Source organism: Podarcis cretensis, assembly GCF_951804945.1.
Source record: "Podarcis cretensis genome assembly, chromosome: 7".
NCBI lineage: Eukaryota > Metazoa > Chordata > Lepidosauria > Squamata > Lacertidae > Podarcis > Podarcis cretensis.
In genome coordinates, this window is record NC_137176.1 from 87,533,754 (window position 1) to 87,560,163 (window position 26,410).

Genomic DNA, 26,410 nt, shown 5'->3' on the forward strand with positions numbered 1-26,410 from the left:
ATGGATAGCTCACTTGGTTAGAGTGTGGTGCTGATAAAGCCAAGGTTGCAGGTTCAATCCAGTAACGGGACAGCTGCATATTCTCTATTGCAGGGGTTGGACTAGATGATCCTCAAGGTCCATTCCAACTCTACAATTCTATGATTCCTATCATGCCAAATCTATTCCACTCCTGACAGTGATCTCTTAGACCTCTAGAAAGGAGTGGGAAGCAGATGAAGACTCACACATTCTTGCCCACTAACTGGGATAAATATCTGAAAGCCTGCACTCTCACCCCAAGCCCCCTGTATGAAGACGGTGCAGTCATACCTTGGGATAAATACGCTTCAGGTTGAGCGCTTTTGGGTTGCGCTCCGCGGCAACCCGGAAGTAATGGAGTGTTACTTCCGGGTTTTGCCGCTCGCGTATGCGCAGATGGTCAAAATGACGTCACGCACATGCGCAACGAAACGCAACACGCGCACTGTCGCGTCTTATGATCTGTTCAGGATGCGAACGGGGCTCCGGAACAGATCCCGTTCACATCCCAAGGTACCACTGTATGTTTAGACCACAATTCCCAAAACATTTGCTCATCTGTTCATTATAAACACTGCATCTTTATAAAAAGTTAAAAAACACAATAGGGTACATAAGCTACTGTTCTAAAAACTTGCTGGTGAGAAAGTGCCAATGTTTTCCCTTGATACTTGTGTGATGAGCAATTCTGGACCACCAAACCCTGTCCCTTCTCAACCTCCAAACTCCGGTGACATATCCTGGCCAAGCCTAAGTGCTCCTCTGAAAACTCTTCACCAATTACCGTATTTTTTGCTCTATAAGACTCACTTTTTCCCTTCTAAAAAGCAAGGGGAAATGTGTGTGCGTCTTATGGAGCGAATGCAGGCTGCGCAGCTATCCCAGAAGCCAGAACAGCAAGAGGGATTGCTACTTTCACTGCGCAGCGATCCCTCTTGCTGTTATGGCTTCTGAGATTCAGAATATTTTTTCTTGTTTTCCTCCTCCAAAAACTAGGTGCGTCTTGTGGTCTGGTGCGTCTTATTGAGCGAAAAATACAGTACTTTTTGAATGAATATACCGCCCCCGCCCCCCCAAAAAGTGGTAATACCAATTGTGAATGGAGCAGATTAATTTAAGTGGTTTGGTATCTCTGCATTAAACATGAAAGTGGGATTTTGTCCCTTTCCCCATTATTGGTTTTTTTTTGGGGGGGCACTGATTTAGATGTATTTTTTCCACTTAAAACTGGTATATTCTGTAACAGAGACCAAAATGTAAGACCCTTCAGGTCTTTTCATCTCATTCTATCTTTTGAGTTCAATCTTCTGATTATTCCAACTTTTTAAACTTGCCTTCAATCTTGGACTTCTGTGCATTCACTATTTATTTCGTCTCCTTGATCTACTCATTCTCCCTCTGCCACCTTGTGACTTACTCCTTGTCGTTCCACCTCCCTGTAGCAGCCTTTGACCACACCTTTCTTTATGCTCAGTCCTCCCATTTCTTCAAAGCTCCCTCCACTATCAGTTTTCTGATACTCAGAGATACTGAAAAGCATCTCTCCACCAAATCTCACATCTCAGTGGTAAAAACTGCCCCTCCTTCATTTGATCTGTTCCCAAGTTCTACCACTTCCTTCCTTTCACTTTGCTGTATCATCTCCTCCCCGCCCGCCCCCCAAAAACCCCAACCCTCTCTGGCTCTCAGTAAACAATTGAAATGCTCACCCATATCCAGATTCTCTCAAAAGCACAATTGCTAGAGATTTCCTGTTCTATTTGTCAATTTACTTTCAGTTCTTGTGGTGTAGTGTAGTGACTAAAACCTTATGACTGGATCTGAGAAACTCAGGCTAAAATTGTTTCCAAGCCATGAAGTTCACTGGGCAGCCTACAACCCAGGCTCTATCTCAGCTTAACCTTCCTTACATTGTTGATGAGAGGATAAACAAATATAACCCCACGTAACCCCTGAGTTCCTTGGGGAATGGCAGCATGCTAACATGATACATAAAATAAAAATCCACCTTCGCTGTTTCCTGCTTTGCACAGCCCAGCACTTAATCATTAGCTGCTGCTGTCTCTAAATTAAAGCACAGATAGAAGCAGCTGCAGCTGCCATGGTGTCTACTCAGTAGTATGCCCTGTTCAATTCAATGGGGCTTACTCCCAGGTAAGTGGGGTTAGGACTGCAGATTTATTCATCAATAAGTAGGTTTAGCATAGTGGCAATAGGATGCTATCCTCAAATAGGATTATGGCTGAACATTGCACAACCCTGAACATGTAGCATTTCCCATATAAAAGCGCATTTTAAAAGCTATGGGCATACCTTTCCGATAAAGAGAAATAAAGCATGCTTTATATTCTTGGTATTATTTTGCTTTCACTTTATTACTCTTACACAGTCTTAGGGGTGGGCTTTTTCTTCACTCTGTGCAGAAGAAAACAATGCAGAAAGGCACGCGTGGAAAGGATATAGCCAATTCTAGCAGCACATCTCTACAAGCCACCCTGGCAAATGTGGCCACATGGCTGCTTCTGGCTGGCATCATAATCAAAAGGATGTTTCCAAAACCAGACCTTGTGATCCCTTCCTTGCATAGGTGCTGTTCTAGTGTGATGGGGAGCAAAGCAGCCCCAACACTGCAGACCCTCTAAAAATAATGATGTGCTCAGCATTTGAAGGATGATTAAGATGGCTATAGTATCTAAAGTAAATGTTCATATCTATCTCTCTCTCTCTCTCTCTCTCTCTCTGTGTGTGTGTGTGTGTGTGTGTGTGTGTGAGAGAGAGAGAGAGAGAGAGAGAGAGAGAATGAATATAACAGACCATTCCATTTCCTCCTGGTTATTTTACTTTTCTCTTTCACGTACTGGAGAATTCGTATTCACCCCAGGTTGACAAATTACTTGCATTGGAAAGAAAAACGTTTAGCTTTCTCCGATACTGGTATTATGCTATAGCAAATATAAGCAATTCTTCATTTCGAAAGGCCTAGGAATTGCAAAGCCTTAATAGTGGCTCAGGGATGTAAGGCAGAGGGGTCTAGCACCAGCAGAGGGGGCCAGTTTTAAAGAAGCTGTCTAATGTAAAGAAATGCAGCTCTTCACTGGCTGCTGTTTGAGATATTCTTAATAACTTGGGTTGGGAATGGAACTTTTGTTTCTGTTTGGTCATTCCAAACAGATTCTCAGCACCACTCCAGAAGCCACACATAGAGTCCAGCCTGCACTTTGCTCTTGCTTCAGTATTTCAAGTTCAGCGCGTATATTTGGGGTGGGGTGGGGGGGAATGGAAATTCTCCTTTTGGAATTAAGCTAGATAAGCAGCTGCACATCTAGTTTCCTGCTTGTCCTCCATAAATTCCAGTGTAATATCCCTTCCCCAGTTCCAGCTCCAGGCTTGACACTGTGGTGTCAAGACATGAGGTAGGAAACACTAGATGTTTCTGAGAAGGGAAGGGAATGTAGATGCAAAACTATCATTTGGAACAGCAGTCTCATTTAATGTAAAGCCAACTTCAGCCCTCATTTGAAGGGTTTAAAGACAAACAAACAACACTGTGCGACACTGTGGAGTAGCAAGACATAAAAGCCAGCCTTAGAGCTACTTTGATTATTTTTTTAAATGACATTAGCAGTAGATCAGCGTAAGGGGCTGTAAAACTGCATGTTAGTGACAGACAGACTGAAATAGGTATAGATATATAACCACATATTACCGTCCCCACTAATTTCATCTGTTGATCCGGGTGGCATGCAAAGAGAGAGAGAGAGAGAGAGAGAAATGCAGGGAAGGGGAGGGACAAAAGGGGAAAGCAATGGGAAGATATAGTATTAAAATCACAGGAAAGTCAAACAGAATAGCAAAATCATATGCAGTCATCTTACATGCCTAGCTCAAAAGAGATCTGATAAAGGAAGAGGAAATTAAGGGAGCTCACTGGAATCCAGTGGTCTAATTCCTCACAGCATAGGACAAAATGCAAGCAAACAACACGGTGGTAAAAATTTCAAGTACATTTTTGGGGAAAGGAAACTTAAGCGGCTGCACTTCATTACCAGTGGCATCAATCTGCTACGGGACAAGAAAGCAGAATAAAAAGGAATAAGTTGGCCCAAGGGGCAAACCGGCCTGATGCGTATGAAAACTTTCTCCTGTAATTTAGACTATTATTTAATGCTTGTATGAATTTGTTCTTGCAAAATCATGTGATGCCACAATTTGAAACTACTAAATACAATCCACATTCAGAATTTTAGTACTAATTACAGAAACAGATTGCTAACCAATCAGCTCAAAAGATAATGTGCTGCAAACACCTGCTCATTAGAGGCACGGTGAAAGTTTGCCTCTCTTCATCCCTAACTCCCCACCAAAGCCCCATCTGTAAAGAACCAACACCCAGGGCTCAGGCACACTCTATGTCCTCCTGGCCCGTGGCTAAAAGTACTCCTAGACTGGTGCAAGTCTTCCCCTCCCAGCCATGCTTTTGGTTCTCTTCCTTGAGCAAATTTCTTGCATTTGAGGATACTGGAGCCTCCCCCTGTCCAGCATGCTAACATGAAGGCAAATACCTGTCCCACAGTAAGAATCCTACAGTAGCAATGCCTGCACATGCCTTTAGACCTATGCAAAGCATTACCACAATCACTTACTAACCTAAGTGACCTCAATACACTTTAATAGCTACTAATTTATATGACATTAAACTGCATGCTATACCAGGGGTCCAAGAATATACTGGCCCAAGTGGACCACCGAGTAAAAGATTTGCAGAGCTTCTTCACTTGCATTGCCCAATTGTTTTGCTTACATAGTGTACCACATCGGTACAAAGGCGGCAGCATCTACACTTGTTAAAAATATTTCCTGCGAGGTGTGTATGTGTGTGTTGGGAAATGCTCTAAAATTTCAGCGGGATTATTCTTGGAACTCTGCTTCACAATTTTACTCCAACCTCAGGTGAACAAAACTGCAACAGAGTTAGTATTGTTCAGCTTTCGGGTTAGTCAGGAAGCCTAAAGGCAGAGCAGTGCAGTAGTACCCTTAGGTGGTGACTCATGGGAACAGAAGACGAAAGGGAGAAAGTGCCTGGCTTTCTTTGCTTTGTGTTGACAGTGATTGACTCCTTTACCAAGAAGCGGAAAATAAAAAGAAAGAAAAATTATTTGGACACAACGGAAGATTGACGTATCAGCACATCTGCAAGGAATGAACACCAGAATGCAAAAGTTAAATGTTACATTTTTATCCTTTCAAGGGATAGTCAACTACATGAAATATGTCTTTCCTTCCTTTCAATGGGTATTATTACAGAAATGAATATTTTACTTCTACTTTGCTTTTTGAAAAGGGGTTTATCAAACAGGGGCTGTTAAAAGCTCAACATCTGCAAGCTCTTGTTTACAGCAATGAGAAGAACACGTCGCTTTGGTGTATGAACTGGCATAGATTACAAAATTGACAATTACTAACAAATCTGGATATTCACATGACTGTGTGTATGAACATAGACACAATAACAACAAATGCAAATGTTTCACTCATCATTAAGTAAAAGATAAGGAGTGAGAGTATTTTCTTTTGCCCTAAAGAGGCAAAAACTTCTTTCTGTAAGACCTGACTTCAGCTCCTGGGGTCTTTCTTCACCTCCAGCTTCTTATCCTTGGCCTTTATATAATAAAAACCATAAGCTTATACTGGTGCGTACCACAAGGAGATCTGCCAAATTCTTTTGGATCCACAAAAGTGGAGGATTGGACACTGATAATACAGAAATGGAAGGTGCGTAGGAAACATCTGAAAAAGTAGCAGTCCAGCAGACCAGTCAGACACATGCTTCCATTTCTCCTTCTAAACTCTGACAAATTTTGTTTGGGGGAGGGTATGAGGAAAGGCTCTAGTGTATTTAAGTGTAAGCCTAATGCCATAGAACAGGGGCCACCATCCCCAACCCCCCGTTTCCATGATCACCAGTGTGGTGGCCTCCCACTTGGTGGAATGCCTTCCTCTCTGAGATATCTGGCCTTGCCACTATATATATTTTGATGTCAAGACAAGACAGGCATTCTTGCACAAGCCTTTTGAGGTGGAATATCTTGTATGGTTTAACTGTATCGATCTCCATGCAACCCACCTTGGAACCTGTTCTTTGTACTTTGCTCTGCTTCCTGAACTCTGTTTAGCAGCATCACTCTTTCTGATTGAGACAACCAAGAATCACAGGGGCCTCGCCAGCTCACAGTACAAAAATTGCAGTGGGCTATCAAAAAATCATGTGGGTGCTTTGCTCTCTTAGCTATCACAAGTAGACAGACCGAGCATGTTTCAAGCATGGTCAGCAGGGGGAAAAATCGTAATCTCCAGAAACAGATGGCAGCTCAACATTTGCTTATCCTTCTTAAATCACTTCTAAGGACTGTGTGGTACTGAAGATGCAAAACATTTTTCCCTATTCTGGGATACTAATATTCCCAACAGCAACGTGCATTTTTCTTTCAGTTCATTCAATGCCACACAGGACCTGATTACCAAACTATGCTGTTTAAAACAGGTAGTCGACCATGCATTCCTTGGGCTTTCCTCTTGTTGCAAAAGGATAGTCATGGGACTGTATAATATATATATGGTTTGCATAAGTGTCTTAAAACGAAGGCATCTGAGCAACTTGAATGCACTAAAGGAGTAAGGCAATGGTTTATTTACTGAAAGATTTATAAACTGCCATACAGGACAATTGCTCTCATATGTAATTTCACAATAAATATAATATTAAGTTAAAATAGAAGATGCTAAGCCAAATAATGGTTCTGCTCTATCCAAAGCAGCTCAACACACTTTACTCATCGCTAAGGAGATGGGGGAATGGCAGGGAGCAACTTGATTAACATGTGCCACTGTCTCCCTGTATGAGTGAATTTGGAGGACAGTGCTGCTTCTGAATAAATGGCAGAAACCAGAAACAGAATTCCAGGATTGGATTATTATTTTTTCATCTAGATGCTTGGCATGTAGACCCGCACTGCTTCAGTGACAGATTTAGACATTCTACTCAACTCCACTGTAGAAGTACTCTTAAAAGGGGGTGGAAGGGACAGGAACATTTTGCTCTGTGGTGTGATTAATTTATTTACGTCTTCATGTGTTGAATACCACATGCTATAAGGCTGTGACTTACAGATTACACTGAGTGAACGCACATAGCATTTCAAGGCCAAACGGTAAACACCATGTGGAAACCAGGGCAATTCTGTGCATGCACTTCCCTGTGAAACAGTCACACTGCCCATTATTCAGTGATACTTTTGTTTGGTGACCTTGTTCTTTAAATGGCTGGCAGCTTTTGCAGAACTTCTAGAACACTGGGATTCATGCACGATAAAGAAGAGCAATGCTGATAAAATCAAAGAGTATCATTCTGTTTTTGTGTTTCTTGGTTTTGATGGGAAAAGTGAGGCTTATCTATAAAACCCTGCCTCGCTTTAAGTCTCTGGGCTACAAGTCACTTTAAATATCAAATGACAGCTCTCATTCTGCAGTTTGGGATGGCATCACCACAGCTGGTTTTGCACATTAGACTATGTGCTGTTAAAACTCTGCTAAGCTAGATAAGCCAACATTAATTGTGCATTGTGTGCATCTGTTGCTTTCATTGTTCAGTGTCATTCAGACATATTCATTGGGAAAGTGTGCCTCTTTTATGTGATTGCATGAAAAACAACTTCCTTTGAAGCTAGTTGGTACATTTCGAGAAAAACCCAAAGAGACTATCTCCCCCTGAAAAATACTATGCCCAAACTACCATATAATTTTCACACTAACGATCTGTTCCTGAGGAATGAATTCAACATGACAACAGCCCATGCCAAAACCTGAAGGAACTATACTATGACTTGAAATTATTTTGTGCAAATAATGGTTAGTAGTAACAAAATCTGTATGAATAACCATTTGGACTGTATGAGTCATTAGAGCTGTTCCAACATTTCTACACAAACTGGGCTTTAATGGTTCATAACAAAGTGTTTAGAAACTGCAGCCCAATGGCTGAATTGTTAAGGATTTAAAAGTTATCCTTCTGTGTTTTGGCCTGTACTCCTTAGACTTTGCTACATTTAAGAATGCATCCAAGCTGCTCTAGTGAAGTGGTGATGGATTTCCCAGTTGGCTCTCCATTGTTGTAATAAGAGTTCTCTGTTTAAACAAGAAATTGGCCAGTAGTTTCTTCAAGAATCAAGTGTAATTAAATCCAGCTGTACAAGCCAATAAAAAGGTTGATGTGAAAAGCAGACTGACCAAAAAGAACAAAAAAGAGCCAGAACAGAAAAAAGCATAATCCTGCATGCACAATCTCATGTCTAGATAATGGTACATAGAGCAATCAAACTTATAGACTTCAGTTTGATGTGCATGTTGACACTATCCACCCAACTTCTCCATGTTACACAAACCATTATTCATGAACGTGTTGCATCTACAGATTTAATGTTTTTAAAGACTTGAGACCAACTTTGATGCTAACTTATGAAATGGGACCTTTTAATTTCTCAGCATAGATGGAACAAATTCTCTCTCCTGATCCCTGTGTGTTTCCTTCCCTTCTCCTCTCAAAACAACAAGTAAACCAAGGGGTAGCTAATCTGGTTTGGCCTCAGGGCTGCACTTGCCCTTGGTCAACTCCTCCCCTACTCCTTGCTGCACTTGGGGCAACAAGCCACAAGACTTGGCTTGTTGTGTTATCTGAACCCAGGCTCATGTTTCTCTCTAAACAAACCACAAGGAGTAGCCAAGGCCTATTCTTGGCTCACTGCTCCTGGTTTGTTTGGGGAGAGAAGTAGGGGAGGACTGTTCATGTTCAACTATGGTCTTCTTTTGTTATTTCCACAGCAATTTTAGCATGTACAATGCTTTTTGGTTACAATTATTCTCTTATAGTAGCCACATAGTGATTAACATTCTATACACAGAGATTGAAGCAAATATGTGCAAACTGACAAAAGCAATAGAATAATAAATAAGGATAAAACTCATTATCACCCGCGCCTATTTGTCAAACCTATTTCCAAGTGTTGCAACCTGTCCAGAGTCTCCATGTGAATCCACTGAATTCTAGGATTTTAACCCAGGTCTAAATACAACACATTTCCTACTGAGCTACAGCATCGGCCGAACAGTCCTAAGTTCTCCAGCCTCTACATCTTCCGCTCTCAGCGAGGATCACTACTTTATGTTTTGGTTTGAAAAGAATCCCAGAGTGATCCTAGTATTTGGCAACTCTATGCAAACAAAGGAATTGCAGCAGATTAAAATGGAGCACTTTATTAAGCCAGTAATTCACAGCCATATCAAGTTCTGTTGCTGATGACTAAATCCGTGTAGATACAGAGCACATGCACACATTTTATTAAAGGCAATGATATAAGATATTGCAGTTTTCATTGAGCTGTATATTCCCCCCTCTATGATAGCCCTTGCATACGTGAATCATGAAGGGCAGGGGTAGCCAACAGGATGCCTTCCAGTCAGGGGCTGGTCAGGGATAAAGGGAGTTGTAGTTCAACAGTAACTGGAGGGCACCAAGTTGGCTACCCCTGGTTGAAAAGTAACCTGCACATAAGCAATTCAATTATGTACTGTAATCACTTTTCATCTAAGCTTCATATAAGGAGATGCCTTTGTTAAACAAACAACAAAAAAAAAAAACCCAGCATATCCTGCCCCTCCCAGCCTTCAATGATATTTTGTGAGGAAGTAAGCAAAGGCTTTAAAATATTTAGCAGCAGAGAAGTATATATAAAATTACCGAAATAAAACTGTCTTCATAAGCAAAGTTACTGCAGGTCCTACCTGATACAGAGACTGTATGTGACCGTATTCCTTGCTTCTCGTTGTTGGCCAGCCTGTAACACAAGAGTTCAAATCTGTGAATGCTGTACATTGTAGCTCAAGAGAATTCATTCTAACAGGGCACCTCCTGCAACTAGGAGGGCCAACCCATTTTCTACAGTGAAAAGTTTTGGAGGAGCAGAAAGTTGTCTCTACCATTATGAATCCACCAGGGGTGGGGGTGGGGGGAGAGTAGAGGGAATGCTATGAGGAGCCAATTTTAAACTTGATTCATCTTGACCAAGTCAGAAGAGAATAGCTTTATAAAGAAACTGGGTTAACAAGCAAGAGTTTAATTTTGAATTGCTTTTAATCCTCATTTAGTGTTACCCCAATTCAACAATGTGTCTACTTCTTATATGTGAAAGAGGGCTATGTTGTCTCTTTATTACACGTCTTATTATCTCTCCTGTTAAGTATGTAGGGCATATCCTTCTTAAATATTATTTCACCCCTGGGGGATGGGAAACTTAGTAGGCTTAGTGCAGCTAAGAATTTATCCATTATCAATCTATTAACTTCAGTGGTGGTTGTACATCAAGAGAGTTTTAATCATGAAACAGTATGAGCAATTCATAAACAGATTAAGTTTGCAATCTTTACATTTACTTGCACATAAGTCGCACTGAACTCAGTAAGAGATATCTGAGTAAACATGAGCAACAATGAACTACAAAACTGTGACCACCAGTCTACAGTAAAGTAACATACACTGTGCTAAAATGACTGTTTTATGACATAAAAATATATAACTGCATAAATAAAAAACGAAGCTCAGCAAAAGGAAGCCTCTTTAGATTTAGCATGCTGTGTAAAGGGAGTGTGGAGTTACAAGTGGCCTCACAGCATTTTGTTTGTGTGCTGCCAGAGGGAGGTGAGGGGCTCCTACATTCACAGCAAGAGAAGTTAAAATATTCATTCTTTGGAGACCAGGAAAAAACCAGAGTAGTTCTCCAAGCAGAACAGGATTTTACTACAACTTTAGTAACAACTACTTATATTGAAGCCTACCAGAATCTTTCAGTGGCTGATTGACCTGGTCTAGCTTGTGTAGAGAAGAGCATTTTGAGTACTAAGTAAAATCTGGGTGGGGACAGCTTCAGATTATGGTACGCTACAACTGCTACAAAAACATGGAGTGGATTTTAAACATGAGAGACCTATCCTTATGCATAGCCTGCTGATTGAGGAACACACATTAATACTTAAATGTTTTCTTTCCACTGGAGAACTGGCTGAGCATGTTGCTGGTCAAGACAACTAAATTCTTTCCCAGCCTCTAGAAAGCCAAATTCAGAAGGGAAAGAACACCATAGCCATCACCTTTTGTTACACAAGTCCACCCAGAGAGCTTTGCTTAGGATCCCTTCAAGCCTGAAATCACCAAGCAAAGGGGGTGGAGAACCTCAGGCCCGAGGAACCAAATGTGATCCTCTAAAACCCTCTATCTGGCCCTCAGGACTCTCCCCAACCTACACTTCCTCCTAAGCCATTCCCCTTGCCCCCCTACGGCTCACAGGTCATACTTTGCATCTTCCTCAAGTGCTTGTTCCTTGCAGGAATGTGCCCTTGAAAGGCTTGTGAGCATTTGTAGGAACTAGCCTACTGTGCAAAGGTAGAAGCTACCTTTGTTGCTCCACCCACTTTTGCCTCTGGCCCTGCCCACCACTGGCATGTGGGGCTTGGAAGGCTGCAGGGGAGAGAATGTGTCCCTAGTGCTGGAAAGGTTCCCCGCCTTGTAACTACAACAACATTCAGAACTTTGCGGACAGTAAAGACTAATGCTCTCAACAGGGTCTTTCTGTCCTAGCGCTTGCCTTGCAGAAACAACTACCCTGTGAGATTTGCCTTAGCCCATCTCCACTGACCTTTGGAAAATGCTGTAAAATATTTTCAGTTTAAGCTGTTTTTATGCTGTCACTTAACATGGCTACAGCCACTTGAGATATATATTAAGCACCTGGGATATATTTCAAAATAGAGCAAGTGCAGAAAGAGTTAAAGCTGGCAGCCCATTGTGCTCTTGCCTTAGTCACCATTTGGCCATTACTCAACCCTGAAACCAAAAGCATCAAACAATGTGCTGAGGATTCAGGCCCTGTTTGAGGGGGTAATGAGCCAAAATAAGGGCTCACACCCCTGCATGAGGCATATTTCAGCCATTTGGCTGAAGGTGAAGTTAAGCTCTCTTGCCTATTTAAGAACACGCAGTAGTTATAATCTACAAAAGCTATTGCATTATCGTGAATTTTAGGACCACAAAGAAATGGAGATGACCTATTTTGATTGAAATGAATATACCAAATCAGAACAAAAGGAGGCCTGAAAGGAAAAAGAAAAAGAAAGGTGGCAATAATAATAGAGCTTTTCTGGGGGGGAAATTTGCATCATCGTTTCTACCAATGTTCTAAATCTATTGCGATATAATTTGCCTGGTGACATCATCATAAATCTGTAGGCACCAAGCAAAAACTTTCTTCTATAGCCAAGCCTTGGGCCTTTAACTGTCTGGGACCTTAGTGTATGGGGATGTTTTTAATGTATTTCTGTTTCCTCTTGGTTTTAATGTATATATGATGGGGTTGTTTGGCTCTCTTTGGTTGTAAGTCAACTTTGGGTGTGCCCTGGTACAGATAAAACAACTAACACATTTAATGGAAGGAAGGAAGGGAAAGAAAGAAAGATTTGGATTCTATATTATTTGGGGTTTATTTTTTTACTCTAGTTTACAGAAATAGTGCTTTGTGCATGCACACACATGTCCCCAGGTAAAATAAAGCTATCATAATGTGGGGAAGGGGTACACACCCACCCACCTGGGATAGTGGCCAGGCTGGAGGGGGGGGGGAGAGATTGCAACTTTTAAACCCCACAATCTGAATAGCATTGTATGCATTCATAATATTCCTATTAATTTAATGAAATTTTTCACTTAATGGTTTTTCTATGGAATAAAATATAGTTGAGGAAAGTGTATTGTCCTAATGTAGCTCACACAAAAAGCTGCCTTCACATGTCACACTATGAGAAAAACAACTACCAGACTTTTAGAAGACATCTGAAGGCAGCCCTGTTTAGGGAAGCTTTTAATGTTTAATAGACTATTGTATTTTAATATTCTGTTGGAAGCCGCCCAGAGTGGCTGGGGAAACCCAGCCAGATGGGCGGGGTATAAATAATTATTATTATTAATAATAATTATTATTATTATTATTATTACTACTACTACTACTTCTACTTCTACTTCTACTACTACTATCAAGGATTGAACCTGGGACCTTCTGCATCAAAGAACTTATTCCATCACTAAATTATTGCCAGGTATGCATTTGAGTTTCCCAAAGGCATTTGATTTTAATCCAGCAGCAGTTTGGTCACAAAGAGATATGGAGGCCACAAGAACGCACAATGCCACCTGCCATCCTTATGATGCTACAAGAGTTATCCTGGTGTATTTGAGTTACATGGTGAATAAAAATGAATGGAACAAACAATAGCTGGTTAACTTCATTTAAAGTCTTTAGCTGTACAGCCCCCAAATTAATATATGTCAAAGTATTATTTAACTTCTGAAAATAAAGTATTAAGACTTACTTTGGTATGGACGGTAAAGCTCTTTCACCTTCTGCATGAAGAGGAAAATAGACAGTCGATTGTCACATGCTCTTACAGTATATGCATAAAATATATTTCACAAGTAGGAAAACTGCTAATTACAGCTAATTCCATCTTCAAATTCTAGGAGGATGTTTTACAATATCACATTTTCCCTAATAGCCTTACATAAAGCTTCCAAATGCCCCTCATTTATGCGGTACAAGGATCTTATAATGAATCTCTGGATACCTGTAGAAAGGGAAAATCTTCAGAAAAACTCCAACACACTACTATTGTGTCAGAAGGGTCAAAACTACAGGAAATCTGCCCACTGTTTTCTGAGCAACTGAATTTTTACCCTTTGGGTCAACTTCTAACTATTATTTCACTTTCCCAAGCAATTTTTAGAACATCTGCAGAAGGTCCAACATACAGGAAGCAAGAGACTAGAAACTGAAAGTAAAATATTACAAAAATTCAAGTACTCAATGAAAAAGCCCCAAAATCATGGTTGCACTATTCTACACTATTAGTGTTAAGATATCAAAATCAGACTTGAATAATTTCCCTCGCTTAATAGTGTCTGAAATTTAAATTTGATTATAGATTATCTGTCTATCAGGCATGGGGTACTGAAGTATAACCAGTCAGTAGAAAATAAGCTAGACTCTCTGCAGACAACCTCTTTTGTGCTCAGTGCAACAAGGCAAAAGCCGTTCCTGGACTTGGATACTTTTAAACAACTATTTTATTTTTGCACTAATATTAATAATCAAAAGTTATTTTTTTAAATTAAATTTAGTTTTATGTATTTCTTTTTCGCTGAATAATTCACATTTGCCAAAATAAAATATGTTTCTATGATTCTAACAGCAGTTTTCATATCTTGTGTTTGAGTCTAAAATTTCTTCGAGCATGCCAAAGCTCATGTAACCAAAAATATCAGAACTGGAGAGATGAAAATTAAAATCCATCATGCTACATAGCGTTATCAAGTGACGTTAGGCTGCTTATTATGTCTCAGCCTAACCTACTTCACAAGATTGTTGTGAATAATAAAGGGGGGAAAGAACCATAGGTGCCACCCTGATTTCCGTAGAGGAAGAATAGAATAAATAAAAACATGTATAACTGAATGCATGAGTGTCTAAAAAGGAAGGCTGTCTTCCTATAGAACATACATGATCCAAACAAAGTATGATGGACCACATAGGGAGAGATAGTTAAGTTTGTGTGCAAGCAAGAGATATTTTATTACTAGTTTAGAATACAAACTAGCTGACAGTTTTGCAATATGACTAAGTTATGGTTTTGCCATCTTTAAAATTACTTATATAAGAGTAGCTGTTGGAATTGGCATCTCAGACGCTTGTTAATGTTTTGCTATTAGTTGTATATCCCCTGGCTGCAGAAACCACACGGATTTTCCCCTAGTAAACAAGAAAAAAGTTCTCCAGGCTAGGATTCCAGCCACCCCCCAAGCTAAATGACACCAAACCTGACTAGACATAATACAAGTTATCTACAAAAATGTTATCTCACCTTTCTGAGGTCTGATGATGAAGGACTGTGTAGCACCGTTGACCAGCCGGCAATAGCCATCTATCAAGTCTGCCATGTTCTCTGCAATGGTTAAGGATGGTGCTGTCACTGTCAGAGGCTAGAGAGAAAGAGAGCGAGAAAACAGGGCACCAAACAAAGAGGCATTATTTGCAGACACAAACATTTAGTAGAACAGCTGAGCTGTTATGTCAGAGCAGAGCATGCAACTTAAAAACAGAAAATAGGGGGGAAAGTGAGTAAATGATTAAAAGGTCCCAGTTGTTACACCCTAAAGCCTTTCACATGGGAGCGGCCCCATGGAGGATGTGAACATGAGAGCTGGCACGACCACAATGACAAATGCCACTTTCTAATGCCAGTTCGCATGAATAAAGCAGAGTATTTTTTCAGCTGCCAACAAGTGCCATCTCTCTGCTGGAAAGCAGTGTATCTCCATGTGGCCGAATCAGCTCATAAGTTGCTTTCTCTGTGTGGCTGCCTTCATGGGTCTCTCCATATGGAGGGTTTTCATCTACATCCTGTATCTTAGAATGTATAAGATTAGGACTGTAATTATTTGGATTGAATCCAAAACATACTGGGCATCAGCAATATTCATGAGGCAATGGGAGGAGAATTCAGAAACAATTCACCTTTTGATAAAAAAGGCTTTTCATTGACAGCTCCTCACCTTTGGAATGCCACAGGGAGGTCCAGTGCAGTGACTACTTAACTACCTTTTAGGCACCAGGCAAACACATTCCTGTTTTCTCATGGCTTTTAGCAAAAGGTAGTTTTGCTGTTTTTCTTTAAAAACAAACTAACTTGGAGCAGTTTTGATTTTGCTATTTGAAGAGATGGGTGAAATTATGTTTCACAGTGTTGTCTTAGTTTCTATGCTTTATTGCATTACAGACAACTCCCATTTTGCACACATTCAAAGAATGTGTGACCCAGAAGTGGCAGGAAAAGGGGGCAGAATGAGGGGAGGGCAGGCTATATGTGTGCTGCCATCATGTGTGATGACCTGGAATGCGTGTGCGTGCGCGCGCGCGCGCGCACACACACACACACACACACACACACACACTGGGGTTGTCTGTAATTTATCAATTGCATTTTTATTGTTCTTGCTACTTGTTACCTGCACCAACATAAATTAATGCTGAAGGTGTGGAATATAAATTGTGTGAAGCAAATAATAAACAAACAGAGATCAAACTTGATTGGCAATTCTTATCTGGAATAAAATAACAACAAATAACCAAAGAAGTGCATGCAGTTTGGGTTTTAACTAGAAATTGAATGTCTCTTATTTAACCCTAAAAAACTTGCTTATCGATTGTGTGCATAGTTCATACAGTTTAAGAAAAATATTAAGCACAAAATATACCACATTTTCACAAAGTATAATTGATGAAGGTTTATGGTACCAACTAAAGAGCTGTTCACGGGAAGCGGGTGGCGCTGTGGGTTAAACCACAGAGCCTAGGACTTGCTGATCAGAAGGTCAGGCTTAGTCATGCTGGCCACATGAGCGCCGCAACTGCGGAGTCGATCACGACTGGACCTAATGGTCAGGGGTCCCTTTACCTTTACCTAAAGAGCTGTTCAGTATGCTTCCATGTATCAACAGTTTCAAAAGCAAGATTCTGCTAGTCACACCTTTTTTCTGGATTGCACTGTGTGCATTGTGCGGGTTTCTTGGGTAGTAAACAACATCTCCCAAAGCAGAGAAATGCACCCATCTTTTATATGACTTAACTGTTCATTTCTGTGTTCTCGCTCTTCTCCACTGTTTTCCTGATTACGTCCAACGTAACAGCTAGGTCAGGGAAGAATCATTCTCAGGTTCAAAACTCCATACATGGTTTCCCACATTGACCTGTCTAACCACAAATATGTAGTGCTCACACACTCCAAAGGGCAGCAGTTTCTGTCAAACACACCATAATAAGGAGCACCCACAGAGGGCAGTAATGGCTTTCCACTGCAACCATCACCATGGGGTTACTGCAAAAGGAACAGCAGAACTGTAGCATGGGCATGTGGTCCAGCACAACTGGCAAGGCAGACATAATCTCAGCCACTCTGGATCCAAGAAGCCTGAAAGAATAGCACTATGGCAGGTACCTCACTGCAGCTGGGACTCTACTATACATCATTCTTAGCATTATTAATGCAGAGGGCTGCAGTCTCAGGTCAAAGAAGTCTGAGGCAATGATCCAAGTTTTTACACTGTCCTGGGAGAGACACCCACCTCTGTTCATGAAGTATTGATAAAGTACAGTAAGGAATTAGGTCTCATTGCCTGACCATGCAACAGAAAACTCAACAGTAACCCGCCTACCTCTGGTGCTCCAGCAATTTTCATTTGTAGCACTCCTTTCCTGTCCTTATCTTCGCTAGTTGAATACTGAATGGTCTGAACTTGATGGAAGTCTGCCAGGTGAGTAAGCTACAGAAAAGTGTGGGGTAAAGTGAAAGCATCAGTAACAGCAAGTACTGTAGATCACCCGACCATCCTTAAACACTTACCACTATCCTCCTGAAGTTTACCATATTCTGCCATCTTCCTTTCATTTTTAATAGAGCCTCAGAGCAATGTCACAAGCTCTGCCCGGGGAAAGGGAAGAGAGCAAAGAGATGGCAACTCTTGGCCTAGAGCACCATGGAGCAATATGAACTATTGGCAGAGAGCCCAAATGAAACTGACTTGAGATCTCCTATGAGGAGAGGAGGGTAGAGGGAAGCATAATCAACACAGCATTTGTTTGCATAGCTTTCTGTATGTCAAGTTTCCTGAAATCTAAGAAGCCTGGTTTGGGGTTGGTGGTGGTTATGGTGGGGAACACAATATAATGGAAAGAAAAATCCTAGGATTCAATTTAAGCCTACCAAAAATGCAGAAGTTATGGTATGAAGAGTGGCAATACCATATTCTATTTCCAGTGTTCAGGGAAGGATGCTTACGCAGCTAACTCATCAAGTACAAAAAAGAGATACCCAAGGAGAAGCCCAAGATCTGCAGAAGTACAACGTATTTAGGGAGAATCCCTAAAAACAGTCCAATAAGGGCTGAGTACAGAATGCAGACTGACTGTGGTTTGTTTGTTTTTTAGGGGGTGAAACAGATGGGAGCAGCAGAGTTTTGCTTGAAAATCTAACTTGAGATTAACCTCCACCTAAACATTCATTTACACCTCCTACTCCAAGGCATGTTAATACAGTTGGTGGATAAGCAGACTTACATTGGAACCCTTGTCTGTAAGGTAGCTGATTCCTTCTTCTGGACCAATGGCCAGCTCGACCGAAATTATCCAGCTTGACTTTTATATTAATAGAGGTGGTGATGATTTGGAAAGAACATTGACAAAAAAATTGGGTAAATACCATCAAATTTACTACACAACTTCCATGTTTACAGGTTTATCATTGTTTCTTGGCATAATGTAAAATAACTCATTTTTTTAAAAAGCCAGCAGGGGAGAGTTCAATTTTAGACACAGCGGCATTGTGACTCACAGAAACTGAGTGCAGTCTTCAATCCTCGAATTCAAAAATGATTCTTAAAAATGTGTGTAACTGTATTATATGGTTGGTGATTAGCTGGATATAACAAACACATTTACCAAACTCTTGTTCTCCCTTCCCCGCCCCCTAAAAAAACACCATTGTCACCTCTGGCCTGGACTGAACATAACAGTGAACCACAATTAACGCATCTGGCAGATAATCCCTTAAACCTTGGTATATTACAACAGAGAACAGAGAAAAACACCAGCAATAAAAAGCAGCCAAGCCTTGAAATTGATTTAAATTTTTCTGACACTCTTCCGTTACGGTTCTGTACCTTTTGGGTAGTGACAGTTCCATAAGAACATCTAGGTTCACCCATAACACTAAACCATGGTTAACACTAATGTTCATGCAACAACAACATGCCTTGGTCAACAAGCAACCTTTAACCATAGTCAAGAAATGATAGTTAAGCTGCTGGCCATAGTTTAATAAACCGTGACCTGCCTACAAATAACCCTGATTATTTTGTAATATGCCCTAGCACTTGGATGTAGCATACTTACACCCAGAGCGCACTTGAAGCATTCCTTGTCAAATCTGTATACTGGTGAGAGGATCTCGAAGAATTTCAAAATACTTTCTTCTCTATTGAGGTTGGCATACTGTCGAAACGTTTGCTGGATCATTTTCCGTAGGTTTTTGGCCTAGGTAATGAAAGATAGATCACTGTAAGGTCCTGCCGGCAAGAGCGAATATTAAACTGCATCCATCACCACAAGGTTGGAAACATCTGCCCAATAAACTTGGGGGGCGGGATTCACAATTCTGAAGCAGAAAGAAGCTTTGTCAAGCATGAATAATGTACAGCTGTTTACCACCTTGTATCTTATAAAGAAAAACAATGTAACTCTCTTTAACAGGTGCTGTTGCAGAAGAAAGGTTGAAATAAACTTAATTACTCCATAATGTTAAAAGGCAATCTGAGTATTATGATGCACTTGGGCCAACTGTCATTGTCTGGGGTTTGATCTTATTTTCTAAACCAATATAAAGTGAAGAAGAAACTGCAGGCAGCTTCCTCTCAGTCTCATACATTCACATTCAGAATATTCACTCTACCCTCAAGTAGTCCTTGCCCAGAAGCCTGTGACATTCGGAAATTGTACAGAACTGGGAGGAACAAATTAAATAAATCCATTCAGGCTCCTAGTAATCCACACACTCTTTTCCTTGAGGCTCACAAATTGAACACTTAATAATCTATTATAGAATTTTGCTCGGTATTGACATCAGGCTAATTAACTTCAAGTTTCCCGGACCTGATTTTTTCCCTTTTTGAAGAAAGGGATATCATCCGCCCATCCCCAGTCTTCTGGCAACTCATGTGATCTCCAAGAATTCTCAATTAATAGTCACTGGTTCTGCAACATCTGCGAGCTACTCCAACACCCTTGGCGGCAATTCATCTGGCCCTGGAAACTTGAACTCCTTCAACGTAGCTAGGTGCTCTCTAACAGCTTCCTTACCTATCCTGAGGTTGAACACAATTCATCTCATTGGAGAAGACAGAGGTGAAATAGAAAATGAGTAATTCTAACCCTCTCTTCATCTTTGGTTAATAATTCCTTAAACAGAAGACCTACCCGCTTCTTTGTCCTTCTACTTTATCTAAACATAACCAAAGAAGCCCTTTCTCAAGTCTCAGCTCTTTCTGGATTTTAGCCTTCCTGATACCTTACATTCTTACAGATACAAGCTACTCATTGTACTCATCCTTCTGCCTCCTGTACATATCCTTTCCAAAATCTCAGCTCATCAGCATTAGCTCTCTGTGCAGTCACACAAACTTATTTAGATGTCTTTTGTTTTTCCTAACTGGAATAGTTTGCCATTGTGCCTTCAGTATTCCATACTTCCCAATATCCCATCCCTCTTGAGTTCTTTTCTCCCTCAGAATTTCTAGCCATTGCTACAAATTCCTCAGATCTGCTTTCCAAAAATGCAGGTTACCTGTCCAACTACGTCCAGTTTACACATACATTATTATCACAAATTCCAAGGTAACACAGTCATTTTCACCCCAAGGTTCTTGCATGTGTACTTGCCAGCTGGTCTCAGTTGGTAAGAATTAGATAGATAAAGAATAGCAGATCCCTTCATTCCCTCCCCCACCTCCTGAGAGATGAAACTGACCAGCAAAACAAGTCAGGAATCTGTTCAATATGCCTATGTCTTTTTTTGCTTGTACTGAGTAAACCACCACATTCCCTTGGGCCATTTTCCAAGATTGTAAGCCCCTGAGCAGGAGTTACTTGTCCTCTCACGTGTTTTGAAACGCCATGAAATGGGCAGTACTAAATAAATACAGTGGTGCCTCGCAAGACGAAAAGAATCCGTTCCACGATTCTCTTCGTCTAGCGGTTTTTTCGTCTTGCGAAGCAAGCCCATTGACGGCTTAGCGGATTAGCGCTATTAGCGGCTTAGCGGCTTAGAAAAAGGGGGGAAAGGAAAAAAAACCCCGCAGGAACTCGCAAGACATTTTCGTCTTGCGACGCAAGCCCATAGGAAATTCGATTTGCGAAGCACCTCCAGACGGAAAACTCTTTTGTCTAGCGAGTTTTCCGTCTTGCGAGGCATTCGTCTTGCGGGGCACCACTGTACTGTATTTTTCGCCCTATAGGACGCACCTAGTTTTGGAGGGGGGAAATGAAGGGAAAAAAATTATTGCCCCCCCCCCAGGCGCGGGGCTGGGGCGGGGGAAGCCCGAGCTTCCCCTGACCCCAGCCCACAGAACAGGCAGCTCTCTGCAAGCCTTGGGAGACCGCCGCGACTTCCTGCCGGGCTCCCACTGCTTGTGGATATCTGCCTGAAGCCCAAACCAGGTCAGGGAACAGCGGGATGGCGGCGCTTCAAACCAGGTCGGGGAACCGAAGCCCGGGGCGCCCTGTGCAGCCGCCCCAGGCTTCAAGATGCAGGCTGCTATCCGCAAGCCTAGGGAGCCCGACGGGAACTCCCGCGGGCTCCCAAGGCTTGCGGATAGCTTCCTGAAGCCTGGAGAGCGAGAGGGGTCGGTGCGCACCGACCCCTCTCGCTCTCCAGGCTTCAGCGAAAGCCTGCATTCGCCCCATAGGACGCACCCAGATTTCCCCTTCATTTTTGGAGGGGGAAAGGTGCGTCCTATAGGGCAAAAAATATGGTATATAAATGTACACTTTGAGGGGCAGGAGATGGAATCATCAACACACACCACCCAACTACTTCCAGCATCTGAATAGAACATACAATTACCTTTACTGAATCCAACAAACTCTTCGGAAAAAATCTTTTTAAGCCCACATCTTTCCTGAAATAATCAAAGCAATAGTTAGTCATGTTTATGAGAAGTGTTGTACTTGGACAGGATTTTGTGACTGATCTAACAACTACCCTAATACAGATTTTGGGATTTGTGTGCCTTGTTCATGTAAATCAACAATAAAATCATGAGTAAATATGCAGGGGTGTGTGTGTATGTGTACACACACAATGTGTGCTAATAAACAAATCAAGGAAGAATTAATAAAAAACTGTCAACAATAAAAAAAACCTTTTCAACATTGTTTATATATCATTTTAAACAGTTCTTTTATAAACGTCTAGTTGGGAAGCAGACTACTAAAAACCCCCACAAAAAACCCTCTTTCCATTCCAAAACATTTAACAATTTCCTTATTTACCATATCTATAAGACAAATACACCAAGCAGAAGCAACTTGTAGTGCTAACAGGCAAAACAAACTTTTATTACTTGTTGACTATATTTGAAGCTTTGTGACACTAGCCCAATTTGCCAATCTCTAAATGTGAAAAATAACGTGCAAGTTCATCAGCAATAATTTAAGTGGCAATTGTACTGGATGTATATATATATACAAACTGAGGGAAGGTTCCCCTTTATCATTCATAAATATGTTTATGTATATGTTCACACACACACACATATATATCTCCCTCTCTCCCTTTGACACTTGGGAAAGGGCACCTCCTTTTGCCTAATTTTATTCTGAATAGCAGCCCCAGAGATGTTTCAGGGATCACTACCTAATGCACAACTGGATGTGGGCTCCTTTCTATAGAGGTTGTATTCAGAGATGTCAGATGCACAAAGCCAGCTACCATTTAGTGGAATCATTTGCATTTGATTGTAGGCCTCTTTAAAAAAGAAAAGAAAAAAGACCCTGCTAAAAATCTTTCCCCAAAACATATAAGATTAACGGCAGCAGAACATTCTCCTTTGCCGCTACAACCACAAGTGTCTGCAGGGATGCTAAACTGGGGAAGAACGTGATAAAACATTCATAAATATTAAGTCCTTTGATGTATTTCTTCTCAGATGCAAACTGCATGCAGTTTATCTTCCTATGTAGGATTAGATAAATCCGACAGTCTACATGACATGCAAGAGCACTCCAAGAGGGACTGCACTGCACATCTTGGAAATATTTACAAAGAAAATATCTCACATTACTGCCACCTTAATGTTATTACCGTACATGGTTTCTGTGTATTGGTATGAACAATATTATACAGTTTTATAACAGTTTTTGCATCATCCTTAACAGCCTTCAAGCTCTGCTTGTAGAGATATCTGGCTGGCGATGATAGAAGCTTGGCTTACTGCAGGAGCTAATAAAACATAACAAATATTTAACAAACAAATAAATATTATTTGTTTTTGGTTGGCCTGTGAGAACAGGATGCTGGACTAGATGGGCCACTGGCCTGATCTACTCTAGTTCTCCAATCTGTTAAGGTCATCTTGAATCCAGATTCTGCTTCTACAGCATTAGCTACCTCTCCAAGTTTGATGTCATCTGTAAATTTGATGACCATCCCCTCTATTCCTTCATCCAAGGTGTTTGCTGAACAGCTTGGTAGGTTTCTGGATGAAACATTGGCTCTGGATCCATTGCAGTCTGGCTTCCGCGCTGGTCATGGGACCGAGACGGCTCTGGTCGCCCTAACAGATGATCTCCGCAGGCAGCTGGATCGAGGCGGGTCGGGGGCTGCTGATTCTTCTAGATCACGAACTCCTGGACCACAACCTTGCCGACGTGGGGATCCAGGGCACAGTCCTTCAATGGCTGTGCTCGTTTCTCTCTGGTCGGGGACAGAGGGTGGCACTTGGGGGGGAATTGTCATTGTGCCACTCCTTGGTGTGTGGAGTGCCTCAGGGTGTGATACTCTCCCCGATGCTTTTTAACATCTTTATGCGCCCCCTTGCCCAAGCTTGTCCGGAGTTTTGGGCTGGGTTGCCATCAGTATGCCGATGACACCCAACTCTTATCTGTTGATGGATGGCCATTCTGACTCGGCCCCAGACACACTGACCAGATGTCTGGAGGCTGTGGCTGGATGGTTATGTGGGAGCCAGTTGAAGTTAAATCCTTCAAAGACAGAGGTCCTCTGGCTGGGACGGGACGATATGGGATTGAGGGAACAACTCCCATCTCTTGCGGGGGTGCAATTAGTGCCAGCACCGTCCCTTAAGAATTTGGGTGTAATCTTCGATACCTCCCTCTCTATGGAGGCGCAGATTACAGCTATAACAAAGGCGGCATTTTTTCATCTCCACCAAGCTAAGCAGTTGGCCCCTTATCTCTCTCGCCCTGACCTAGCCACTGTGACGGTCACCTCCAAACTGGATTATTGTAACTCGCTCTACATGGGGCTGCCCTTGAGACTGACCCAGAAACTCCAGCGGGTGCAGAATGCTGCGGAAAGACTCCTTATGGGGTCTTTGCTGCGAGATCACATTCATCCGGTACTATACCAGCTGCATTGGCTCCCGGTGGAGTACAGGATCAGGTTTAAGGTGCTGGTTTTAACCTTTAAAGCCCTATACGGCCTAGGACCCTCGTACCTACAGGACCGCCTCTCCTGGTATGCCCCACAGAGGAACCTACGGTCTGCAAATAAAAACATCCTGAAGGTCCCACGCCACAGAGAGGTTAGGCTGGCCTCAACTAGAGCCAGGGCTTTCTCGGCTGCGGCTTCAATCTGGTGGAACGCTCTGTCACAAGAGACTAGGGCCCTGCGGGACCTGATATCTTTCCGCAAGGCCTGCAAGACAGAGTTGTTCCACCAGGCCTTTGGTCAGGGCGCAGCCTGACTCCCTCCTCTGGCAACCTGCACAGAATTTTGTTTAACGGTTGCCATCAATTTGATCTTTATTAATTTTTATAATGAAATGTTTTTAGAATGTTGGATTATTTGATTGTTTGATTATTTGATTGTTAGCCGCCCTGAGCCCGGCTTCGGCCGGGGAAGGGCGGGATATAAATAAAAAAAAATTATTATTATTATTATTATTATTATTATTATTATTATTATTATTTATAAAGGTGTTGAACAACAACAGCCACAGGACAGAACCCTGCAGCACCCCACTTGTCACTTTTTCCAGGATGACGAGGAACCGTTAGTGAGCATTCTTTGTGTTTGGTCAGTCAACCAGCTACAAATCCACCTAACAGTTACCTAGTCCAGTCCACATTTTCCCAGCTTCTCTGCAAGAATATTATGGAGGACTTTGTCAAAAGTCTTACTGAAATCAAGATACACTGTTTCCAATGCATTCCCCTGATCCACCATCAAAAAAAGAAAAACAAGCATTACTTGTTTTTCAGAAACCCAAGCATCCTTTTCCAAGTGTTCAGAGATGTACTGTTTAATTATCTACTCTAGGACCTTTCCTGGTATCAATGTCAAGCTGACAGGTCAGTTGTTGCTGTTGCTATTTTTACTAAGTTTCTATACTGTCCTTCATCCAAGGATCACAATATGGTTTACAATATTAACCCCCCCCCAAAAAAAAACAATCCCCCCTATCTCCTCCAGTCACCCTCTTAAGTTAGATATCAATTTCAGAATGAGCTTGTTAAGGAATAATCAGTTTATATATTGGTAGGACATAACAGTGGACACTGAAGGCATACCTAACTCTACATACTTTGAAAGGTTGGTGGTTCTTCCATTTATATAGCACTTCTAATGTTGCAATTTTCATTGCTTTTTGCTTTCATAACAGGTCCTCCAAACCCTCAAATAGCATTGAAGCTGAATGTTGCCCATCTGTTTTACACTTATACCCTCTCGTGCCTTTCTGCTTTGTATTGGGGCTTTAGTAGGGAAGTCTTTTCACTTCCTAGAAAACCTGCTAATGCACTTAGCCGCTAAGTTCATGAAAACAAAACTGCCCTTTAATGGGCTGTAGCAATGCCAATTGTCTTTTTGGAATTGGATGCAAAGCTCCTCAAGCTCTCTGTTGAAATTTGGCTAGAAGCCACATTTTCACAGTTTGCCTAGGTCAATATTCCAGCTTTTAATGATGAGTAACTCAAGTTTGGAGCACATGCTGGGCAATTTGTGATTTTGCTAACTTTATTGTAACTTAGTACAGGAGGAAAGGAAAGAAAGGGAAAACAAAGCCACCGATTATATAATTCCAGAATCTGCTAAGTAATTAAAGACTCTAAGTAATTTAGTCCCGTGACTGATTAATCTAATCACAAACAGAAAATCCATTTTATACAAAGCATTGCTAAATCTGTAGGACTAGACCGGCTGATCCCAGATGCATTAACAGAATGCAGATGATTGAAACCACTATGATACTGCATATCAGCAGGTTTAAACTATGAAGAATCCAATTTGTCTTGGTCAGACAGAAGCTGATGAGCTCTTGCCTCCTCAATAGGTTCAGAGGTCTGAAATTTATTAGGTTTTACGATTTCCCATTTTATCTTAATTAAAGCAATAACAGCAGACTTCGTCTCATGGCCTCCCTGTGAAGAGTGGCAGTAATGCAGCTTCT

The 26,410-nt window shown here is 41.5% G+C and overlaps 1 protein-coding gene across 12 annotated transcripts in view; it reads right to left on the bottom strand.

Annotated features, from left to right (window-relative positions):
* PTK2 (protein tyrosine kinase 2) overlaps positions 1 to 26,410 on the bottom strand; it is a 202,166-nt gene that overhangs the window by 54,423 nt on the left and 121,333 nt on the right. For 6 of the 12 annotated variants that reach the window (XM_079984198.1, XM_079984199.1, XM_079984197.1 and 3 more), the window contains 9 exons: positions 21,844 to 21,898; positions 19,119 to 19,259; positions 18,285 to 18,362; positions 17,384 to 17,491; positions 15,034 to 15,151; positions 13,489 to 13,519; positions 9,856 to 9,908; positions 5,054 to 5,137; positions 3,728 to 3,745 (listed from right to left, as the gene is read on the bottom strand). In XM_079984198.1, the coding sequence (XP_079840324.1) occupies positions 3,728 to 3,745; positions 5,054 to 5,137; positions 9,856 to 9,908; positions 13,489 to 13,519; positions 15,034 to 15,151; positions 17,384 to 17,491; positions 18,285 to 18,362; positions 19,119 to 19,259; positions 21,844 to 21,898 (686 nt within the window). The remainder of the gene's footprint in view (positions 1 to 3,727; positions 3,746 to 5,053; positions 5,138 to 9,855; positions 9,909 to 13,488; positions 13,520 to 15,033; positions 15,152 to 17,383; positions 17,492 to 18,284; positions 18,363 to 19,118; positions 19,260 to 21,843; positions 21,899 to 26,410) is intronic. The other 6 variants (XM_079984189.1, XM_079984196.1, XM_079984194.1 and 3 more) reach the window with 2 other exon arrangements.